The sequence below is a fragment of the Xenopus laevis genome, chromosome 7L (assembly GCF_017654675.1).
Source record: "Xenopus laevis strain J_2021 chromosome 7L, Xenopus_laevis_v10.1, whole genome shotgun sequence".
NCBI classification, from domain to species: Eukaryota; Metazoa; Chordata; class Amphibia; order Anura; family Pipidae; genus Xenopus; species Xenopus laevis.
This window is the reverse complement of record NC_054383.1, coordinates 41,110,689-41,121,398: the sequence shown is the minus strand read 5'-3', so window position 1 is coordinate 41,121,398 and position 10,710 is coordinate 41,110,689. Positions and strand designations below refer to the sequence as shown.

Here is a 10,710-nt window from a genome sequence, read left to right as displayed (position 1 = left end):
CCATGGACAGTATCCCATGGTAACTAATCAAATTGTTGCATTCATTGTTTTACTTAGCTTATTGGTTGCTATGGGTAACTGCCCATGGGCAAATTTGCCCAGTGTTGATAAATGACCTCAATACACTGCTAAGTATTGGTGGAGATTTGCTCCCTTATTTTTCCTGTGTCCTGGACTAAAGAGCACTGCCAGGGCCCCCTAGTTTATATAGGACTATCCCCCACCTCTCATCTTGGACACAATAGAAAAGTAATGAAATCAAACACAGGAACTGCACATTGAGGCTCTCCCAGCTAAACACAGTTGAAGCGTCGCTCTTCTCTAGTGACTTTTCTAGGAGACAGGGTGGCAGGCAAACTAAAGCAGCAGCACAAACACTGATCATTGTCACAGCTTGTGCCCGAACTAAACAATCCTCTGCACTGCTGAAGGAGGCAGAAGGTGGAGTGACAGCCAAACCAGCAAATCAGGCAGAAGGAGGGCGTGCAGCATAAGCGGAAATAGGCAATAAACACGCAGTTGGGGAGGGAGGCGGTGACGTACAGAAGGAACTACAACTCCCAGAATGCAACGCTCCCACTAGAACAAGGTGAGGGAGGGGGAATGACGCAAAGAGTCTGGAAGGGGGGAAGGGTAATGGTCCATTCGAGTCAGAGGCAGGACATTTCTTTCCATACATGGTTTCCTTTCAAACAGAGGAATCAGGTATGTTTATGTTTGAAGAAAAATACATGTCTGTTTATTTCTGTCAGTTTAGAAAGTGTTTATGTACCTTTTTAACAAGAGCCCAGAGGAATGACCTCTTATCAGAAAAAGGGGTTGTTTTTTACCCATTAAGAGAGAGAAAGAGCTCCTATAATTGGCCAGGGTGGGTTCCAGACCTGTGGCCCATTCAGTGGGGCTATGGCACACAGGTATCTGTTGATAAGTCATGAGCAGATGATTTCTGTGTGTGTGACATGATAGAGTCCTGCAGCACAGGATGGGTGGAAGATGTTAGTCTGAAACCATTTTGATTGATCACAACCATCTCCCCAACAGATAACAGAGTGTAAAATGTTTTAAAGGAGAAACAAACCTTCCCTAAATGCCCTATTTGTGCCCCCTACTCCAGAGTAGCAATGTTAGATCCATCTGTCAGTCCTGTGCCTGCAAACAGCACAGCAGGCATCTTTGTTACATAACATACTGACGGTACAATTCAGTTGTTGCTTGCTGATATTACACATGATAATCAAGGGCACAAATAGCAATACGTAAGTGTTCACAGTCAGAAAAAGTACATTTAATTCCTCCAGCACATATTTTATCATCAACATATGTACATCAGAGGCCTATTCTAGCATTTTCTTCAGCTCATGCATTATCATTCACAATGCATCAGCATGTGCTTTCCATAAAATCCATAGTGTTCTCATCAAAGACCTGCCTGTTTCTGATAGTTAGCAAAATCATGTAGCCTATTAACCATTGATACAGCACACCCATTTAGATTAATAATGTAAGAGGGCAGCTCATGCAGACCTTGTGATCTAGTCAAAGAACAAAAGAAAGAGCCATTTAGAAGAGGGAATGAAAAAGTGCCAGAGAGAATCAGATCAATTGAATATTCGGTACTGATTTCTGTATTGTTTGAACTATAACTAGTGGTCCTTTAGCAGCTTAGCTTTATATGAAAGTATATTTCTAGTTTTCTGTTTCATTCCATTCACAAAAATTCATTTTCAGATTTCATCCAAGTAACGAGTGAGTAAATTTGACAGATTATCGGAAATAAATTGTCATTGACAGTTTGTCATTTCAGTTATTAAGAATAAAACATAGATTGAAATGATGAAAATAAAGATACCAAGGGTAAGAAGCAGTGAGGCAGTAGCTGAAAGAATGACTGAATAATTATAGTGTCCAGGTTAAGTATGGGCAACAAGTTGGTAGATTTTGAGAAAATACACGTGCATTAATCAGGATTGAAAAGTAAAAAATGTTGTGTGTGTGTGTGTGTGTATGAAAACTAAGCAGATATTAATACATATGAAATATTTTGTGTAGACGGGAACGATCAAAGGTTCTGACATTTGATGTGACCTTGAAAATGGCTAAGGATGAGGACAACAGCAGGTAAGGCATATGTACTTGTCATTTGTGACAACAGACAGGTTTTCTGTCTGACTTTTAACGCATTGGTTTAAGGGAGAGGTGTAAAGAACATAAATGAGACACTCATATGGAATAGTGCCACTTTTTACAGGAAATTGTCTGGGGTTTTAGTGAAGTTTGCCTTATTGCTCACCATAAATAACACAGTTTTATTCTCATTTAACTCATCACTGCATTGTTTATTTACTAGCAACATGATGGCACAGTGGCTACCACTGAGTTCTGTGGCACTGGAGCTTCTGATGAAGTGACAGGAGCCATGAAACGCGTTAAGCGGGCAGCCCCTATGGGAGACATGCTGCTGTGATTTTTAATGGATAATTAATAAATTGTGAACTTTTTAACTTTAAACTTTGGCTTCTGCGGTGCTTTGTCTTTTGGCACAATGTTGTACTGGGTAAGCTCACGTGCAACATTAAGGCCCCTCATTATACTTTAGTTCTGCAGACCCATTTGGTGTCATAAACTTTAAAGAGATACTGACAACAGAAATTAAACTCTTTTTTTACATCTACTGTATCATAAAATTGCATTTGAAAGCTACTTATAACTTTGCCATAAAGTATTTGCACAATGCTTTACATTACCTGTCTGATGGCCTATGTTCCTGTATGAGGGGGCTGCCATATTTGTGCAGCAGGAGTCCATTAGCATTGGAAACTTTAACTGACAGGCTGAGATGGGACAGTCAGGTTGGCAAAAAAAGTCAGGTTTAGGTTCAACTAACAATTGCTTACAAAAACAAACCTCTCAGCAAAAAAATATCAACATGACCTTTAGGTAACTTTTAATGTACATTCATATTTTAAAAATTCGTTTTTTAGTGTCAGTATCACTTTAAGGTGCATTTATAAATATAAAAAGCAATTATGCAATGTATAAACGAGCAGCTGAACCATGTTCGCTTACCCATTACTGTGTAGCCATGGGTACATGCATTCAAGCACAGGATACACAGTTGATTACAGATAAGTTCTGAAGAATTCTATTGTACACTACACAGCTTATCTGTTTTCTGCTGTGTATCCGGCGCCCTTTTTCAGCTTTGAATGGCTGCCCCCATGAATACACAGCAGCCTGTTTATATAAACTATTGTAGAGTTTTCTGAAGCAAATACACACATTTTACCAGTGCAGGGTACACTACATTGTATTGTCATTATTTTAAAACACTTTGGTGTTACTGTTCATTTAAGCACAAACAAACACTAACTCTAAACAGTAGTTCTAGTGCCAATATGAGGACTAAAAGTAGAAACACTCAAAATGTAACATGTCCTTTGCATCAAAGATCAAAGTATAACTGATAAAGCAAACTCCTCTTGATAACATGGCACTGACATAGCACATGTACTCCAGTAATTCCTAGGCAGCTCTGAAGGATATTTTTTATAATTTACCAGGAGTAAAGGGTTAATCTAATAATGTTATGCAATAACTGCACAGAATCCACAGATCACCAGTCCGGGCTTGCATGCAGTTGCGTGTCAAATGCTCTGTGCTGTTATATATATAGGTGTATGGACTTTTACCAATGTTGTGGTGCTACCTCTGAGTCTATTCCATTGCCCCATACAAGATTGCTTGGTTATCAAGCTTCCCTGGTAAGTCTGGTCTTCTGTTCTGAAATAGCCTGTGTATACAAGTGCATAACTGTGCTTTTATCTACTTTAAAAAGCTCAGTTGCCAATGTGTTGCCCAATTCTCCAACTTAGCTATATTTGTTGACCAAATGGCAATATGTTGCATGAAAGCTAAAATTGTGCATAATAAAATAGTATCAGCAAAAATAGTCACAGTAGTGACAATGCCATCCTCAAGGTAATTTGGCAATAAATTAAAAAGCAACCAACCCCTGAAGTACTCCACTAATAAGATCCAATTAGAAAATGTTTAAATTCTTCAGCCAGATCTCCAAAGCTAATATTTCTTCATTTAATCAGTAACATTATATGGGAAAATGTGAGAAATGCTTCAACAAAATCTATATAAATTAGATCCACTGCAACCTCAATATTTAGGTTTTTGCTCCTCACTAAAAGGCAGTCAAATTTATCTTGCCTAATATGTTCTATGAGATTAGCTTTTATGGGGGTTATGTAATAAAAGGCACTAAGTTTGCCCAGGAGCAGTAACCCATAGCAACCAGTCAGCAAGTAGCATTTACTGGTCACCTTATTTGAAATATATTTCAGTTTTTTGTTCCTTATTATCGTATGTTCAATTAATGGGCCTATCGTTTTTAGGCTGAGAATGGGATCCCTTATTAAATAATTGAGCGGCATTAGCAATTTGCCAATCTCTCGGCACCATGCCAGACATCAAATCAATTTTCAGTAAGTGGTTTGGCAACCAGAGAGTTGAACTTTTATAGTAAATAACCGGGGTATTCTAGTATCATTTGTACTTCCTCATGAGTGAACCATAATTGAGTCTATTAAAAGGGAACCTTTATTAAATAGTTCATTAGGTGTGCTAATGGAAGAAAAATATATTGTTTTCCTGCTCTCATCAACCAATTTACCTCCCTCTTGTTACAATACAATTGAGCAGTATGAGCATGTAGGAAGGAGAAAGTGTGCAATGCAGTATGTGGGGTGTGATAAAGGCCAGGTACTAAATGATTACATACAGCAATAAATTGTTGTTCACCAACAGTGGAATGGTACACACATTGGATTTAACATTTGTAAATGTCAAGTGTCACACTTTCCAGAAGTTTTATATCCACTATGAAGCCATTTAATTAGAACTGTGAAGGTAATTCTTGGGAGTGATTATATTGCTAACCATGCATATAGGGATATTCTGAAAATACTAATATCCTTCTTTGAACTGTTGCTATGGACATGAAATAAAAAAATAACATAGTTTTTTTTCCCAACAACCATGATCTTTCACCTTTGTTATTTTATCACTTCCTACTTTATGCCCTCTAATTGAATCCTACTATCGAGTGATGTTCTGAAAGCATGTCATTGCCTAAATAATAATATCTTTTAGCGGTTTTGGGGACATGTACCTGTGGAAAATTATTTGGAAACATGAAATACCAGGTACCTGCCAATCGGTTTAGCTGTCATTCAGGTTAAGGGTTCTTTGAACTAAAATATGTCTCATTCTGACATATCCAGTTGAGGCCTGAATGAGGAAGAGCCATACGATGAATACTGTGGTATATAAATATATCCATATCTATATGTTTTCTTTTAGGGTCCATTTGTTGGATCTCCCTTGGGAAGATGTGTTGGTCCCACATATACTTAGCTATCTCCCACTGAGGCACATACTAAGTCTCCAGAGAGTCAGCAAGCCTTTTCACTCCCTGGTCCACATTTATCTCGGCAATTGCCGACACTTTGACTCTACTCAGGTATTTACTTCGAACATTTATTATCATTACATAAAATGGACTATAAGGTATTAATTGCATAACTGTTGATGTGCTTACTTGACAAATCAGTTCTTTACGGATGCAAAAGCATACTTCCTCTTTCCTTTCCTGCAAAAAAAAATTAAGGTGGCCATGCATGATAAGATCCGCTCATCTGGCGAGGTCGCTAAACAAGCAGATCTTTCCCCAATATGCCCACCAACGGCAGAGTGATATCGGGTTAATCTGAACATTCGGCCCTAGGCCCAAACTATTGGATTACAACAAAGAGAATGGGTGCCGATGGGTCGTAGGACCGCATCAAGTAGCCAATGCGGTCCTTAATCACCGGAAAAATCAAACCTCCCCAATCGATATCTGATGGATTTTTGGCCTGATATCAATCGGGGAGACCTGTCGAAAGCCCCCATACACTGGCAGATAAGCTGCCGAATCTGTCTAAAGAGCCGATATTGGCAGCTTTAATCTACCCGTGTAAGGCCAGCTTTAGTTGTTTGACCAGTGATCATTTATTTTGCTAACAATATGGTGCATTAAATTAAATTTAAATCTTTTCAAACTTTTTATTCATTTACAGATGTTATCTAGACATTAAGATGGTTCACCATGTGCCACCGTTTCACTGCAGTTAAATGGATCATAAGCATACCTTATTTAACTGCTGTGAATGCTGTTATACAGCAGTGTGGTTAGCTGTGAGTTCACAATACAGTTTTCTCCATCGGTAGTTCCTTAAAACTGCAATATTTTTTCCTGCATTTTAATTAATGAAAAGAGGATTTTACAATCTTGTCTTTTCTACAGCAGTTATATTAGAGTGGTTCTATCCACTCCATTTTTAACTTATTGAGGTAAAATCATATTACCCATCACCCACTCTGGATTTATCGGTAGTATTAATTTCAAGGTCATGTTGCTTATTTATGCTTTTATTTTACGTATATCTTTTGCAATATACTGTACTGGGAAAGCCATGTCTAATTGTAAATGTTTTCACAGTTGGGACCACAGTTACCCAAAACCACCTTCTCTGAGCTGCTTAAGAACAATACTGTATTGCAGAAACTTGACCTACAAAGCTGTTCGGATTGGTTAACAGACAAGGAGCTGCTTCCTATTATTGGCCAAAACCATCACCTCACCTACATCAATTTGAATAGCTGTGGGCAGCTAACCCGCCAGTCATTGGTTGCGATATCGCTCAGCTGTCCTCACCTGCAGAACATTTGTCTTGGTCATTGTGACTGGGTGGACTGTCTTTCAATGCGCAGTTTAGCTGACCATTGCAAATGTTTGGAGGCAATTGACCTGACAGCTTGTCGTCAGTTGAAAGATGACGCCATAAGCTACTTGGTGCAGAAGAGCACAAGACTAAAATCCCTGTCACTGGCAGTCAATGCAAACATTAGTGATATTGCTGTTGAAGAAACGGCTAAAAGCTGCCGAGATCTGGAGCACCTTGATTTAACAGGATGCTTGCGTGTAAAGAATGATTCTATTAGGTACTATTAATACTTACTGTTTGTAAATTGGCTAACACTGAATACTAGATTATCCTTATGTTATAATTAGGCGCTTGTTTAAAGAGCTACGTTTATGCAGAGACCATTATTGCTAATTTTTGTGGTTAGAACAATTAACTGTAACCTCTGCCACCAAAGCTATTTTCATGTTTAACCTTGCTATAGCTTTGAAGTGACTGGATATTTATTTTAGTATTGTTAGTGAGTTGGAGCATTTTATTTCTCTCAGCACATAGTTTGCTTTCAGCAGTTTAATTACAGTGCGTCAGGCCCCCCCTGCAAAAAGTCTTCGGAGGGCCTTGTACACTGCACTTCCCAACCCGCCTGTCTGCACCGCCCCGCTCACTCATGCCTCATGCTCGCCCCTTCCCGCCCAGAGCTGGATCAGCCTGTATCCCCCTTCCCCCAGCAAAAGGTGAGATAGCGGATGGGGAGGGGGTTTCTATGTAACTGTAGAGGAAGCAGACCTTGCAGTCCGGCCCCCTGCAACCGCTGGGTCTGCTTCCTGTATAATTACACCACTGTTTGCTTTATTTTTGGTAAAATGAATATCAGCAAAAAAGCAAAAACCAGGTTTAGCCAAATGTTCATGAACCTTAACCTGTTACCTAGAATTTGAAACCCTATGTTTAGGGATGAAATCTGGCTCCCAGGTTTAGACTAACACAAAGAATATCATTTTTACTTTCCCTTGGGTACATGGTAGGGGTGAAGGGGTTCCATAATCCCTTTTACAGGACAAACCTAGGCAATTGCTATTTAATGCAAGGGGTTAGCAATATAACACATTCAGCATCGCAAACAGGCTAACGTGTTTGAAGGGAACCAATGAATTTGCTTTTAAATATTTGGAGAACATCCTCACAAAGCATTTGAACAGCTTAGTTAGTCAACTTGGCTTTTTGCAAGCCTTGCTTTTCTTATTGGGGTGGTTCACCTTCAGGTTATCCTTTATTACCTTAGAATGGCCAGTTCAAAGCAACTTTTAAATGAGTTTTCATTATTTATTTATTATTGTTTTTGAATTATTTGTCTTCTTCTGACTCTTTCCAGCTGTCATACCGGGGTCACAGACACCATCTAAAAACAAATGCCCCGTAAGGCTCCAAATGTATTGCTGCTTTTTATTACTCCTTTTTACTTGTTTAAAAAAATAAAAAGGGAATACATTGCAGCCTTGTGAAGCTATGATACATATTTTGATTGCTCTTTCTCTCTGCAGGACCCTGGCTGAATACTGCAACAACCTGAAGTCCCTGAAAGTAAAGCACTGCCACAATGTCACGGAATCAAGCTTAGGAAACTTACGGAAAAGAGAAGTAGTGCTTGATGTAGAACCCCCTCTGCAGAGGGCGTTGGTTCTCCTGCAGGATGTTGTGGGCTTTGCACCATTTATAAACCTCCAGATCTAGAGCTGCTACTACTACAGTGTAACATTAGCTACCAATAGTTGTGCCGACTGCAGTGGAGTATACATTCATATTCTGAAAGGTTCTGTGAGGATAGAGAATTCTGTATTTGTTTGTGACTTGAGTCTGCTGTAGTGAACTCCCTTCATTCAACAGGACCATCATCGTGAATTGCTTTTAATTGCTCATTATTTAAAAAAATACCTGTGAGCCAAATGTTATAGTGAATAATGATAATGATATATGATATATTCTGTATAGCACAATAGAGACTAATTTAATTAGTGAATAATATGATATTCTGTACCAAACAGTAGAGAACTTTTTAATTTAAATATGCAACTAACTTTATTGGATAGTGATATTTGGCTGATGAAATCAACTGGAAGTATTTGTGTGGGGATGCTGGGAGTTATTCAAAATACCTGGGCAGCCAAAATCACACATCATTAAAATGATTGTGAACGTGACTTTCCAGAAACTTGTTTGGTGGTTTATTCATTGTATTCTGTGAATCAATTATACGTAGTTACATAGTTAAATTGGGTTGAAAAAAGACAAAGTCCATCAAGTTCAACCCCTCCAAATGAAAACCCAGCATCCATACACTGACCCCTCCCTACTTTTAATTAAATTCTATATACCCATACCTATACTAACTATAGAGCTTAGTATCAGAATAGCCTTTGATATTATGTCTGTCCAAAAAATCATTCAAGCCATTCTTAAAGGCATTAACTGAATCAGCCATCACAACATCACCCGGCAGTGCATTCCACAACCTCACTGTCCTGACTGTGAAGAACCACCTACGTTGCTTCAAATGAAAGTTCTTTTCTTCTAGTCTAAAGGGGTGGCCTCTGGTACGGTGATTCACTTTATGGGTAAAAAGGTCCCCTGCTATTTGTCTATAATGTCCTCTAATGTACTTGGAAAGTGTAATCATGTCTCCAACCTTGACAGGCTACCCTCATAATTTAAGTCTTCCATCCCTCTAACCAATTTAGTTGCACGTCTCTGCACTCTCTCCAGCTCATTTATATCCCTCTTAAGGACTGGAGTCCAAAACTATTCCTATTAATATCAACCAATTTTCAGATCCCCCTGGATTTCAGGAGCAGAAATTGTAATGAAAGCAGTGAGAACTTCAGTGTTACCATTTTTAAGGTAAAGTCTCAAAGAACTTTTTTTTTTTTTTTGGTGACCACCTGACATCTTTTCTGCATGGACTACTATTTCTGAAATTGCTGTTCTATTGTGATCAGCTGCAGTCGGCGAAGGTGAAATTTTTGAAGCGTGTAAAAATGCTGAAGTTGGCATTTTTTTTATGATTCCTGTGGATCACGATGGAAAGTTATTTCTGGATGTTTTGTAACCCGTGCTGAAAGCAATTTCATATGTGGCTTTACCCTAAGGATGAATGGTTTTTCTTCTGTCCTGTTGTAATGCTATTTTAGGTGCCAGTACAATTCATTTAAATCTGTTGAACATGACTAGGGATGTACCGAATCCAGGATTCGGTTCGGGATTCTCCCAGAATTCCGCCTTTTTCAGCAGGATTCGGATTCAGCTGAATCCTTCTGCCTGGCTGAAACTAAATGCATATGCAAATTAGGGGCGGGGAGGGAAATCGCGTGACTTTTTGTCACAAAACAAGGAAGTAAAAAATGTTTTCCCAGTCCCACCCCTAATTTGCATATGCGGATTAGTATTCGGGGTTCGGCGAATCCAGAATAGTGGATTCGGTGCATCCACTAATTTAACTGGTTTGACTTTCATATCTAGCTTAAAGTGACAATTTTTTCCAGATTTTATTACAGCAACAGAAAATAAGCACCCAGCAAACCTTAAAGGAGAACTCACTTAAGTGTAGGGAAATGCCACTTCACAACATAATTATAATAAATAATACAACCAATGCAATGTTTATTTTTTTTTCTTAGGTTAGAAAGCCCGGGGTAACACTGGGGATGTGCCATTTATTTTCCTCAGTGACCCCACCACATGGCAATGTGCTTATCTGACAGAATGCAATGAAGTGTCATATAGGAAGGTTTTATTATAGTGTTGTACCACTAGATAACTAAATGTTATATAGCTATGGCATCTGTTATCTAGAATGCTTGGGACCTGTGTTTTTTTAGGATAAGGGATATTTCTGTAATTTGGATCTCCACACCTAAAATATACTAAAAAATCATTTAAATATTGAATAAAAGTAATGAGA

General features: G+C 38.7%; 1 protein-coding gene across 1 annotated transcript; it reads left to right on the top strand.

Annotated features, from left to right (window-relative positions):
• The first annotated feature begins 621 nt into the window (after window positions 1-621).
• fbxl15.L (F-box and leucine-rich repeat protein 15 L homeolog) lies at window positions 622-8,949 on the top strand. The gene is given in 5 exon segments (NM_001086278.1): window positions 622-705; window positions 2,050-2,118; window positions 5,371-5,530; window positions 6,551-7,053; window positions 8,297-8,949. Coding segments are annotated over 4 exon segments (879 nt in total). The 5' UTR covers window positions 622-705; window positions 2,050-2,092; the 3' UTR covers window positions 8,487-8,949.
• The last annotated feature ends 1,761 nt before the right edge of the window (window positions 8,950-10,710 follow it).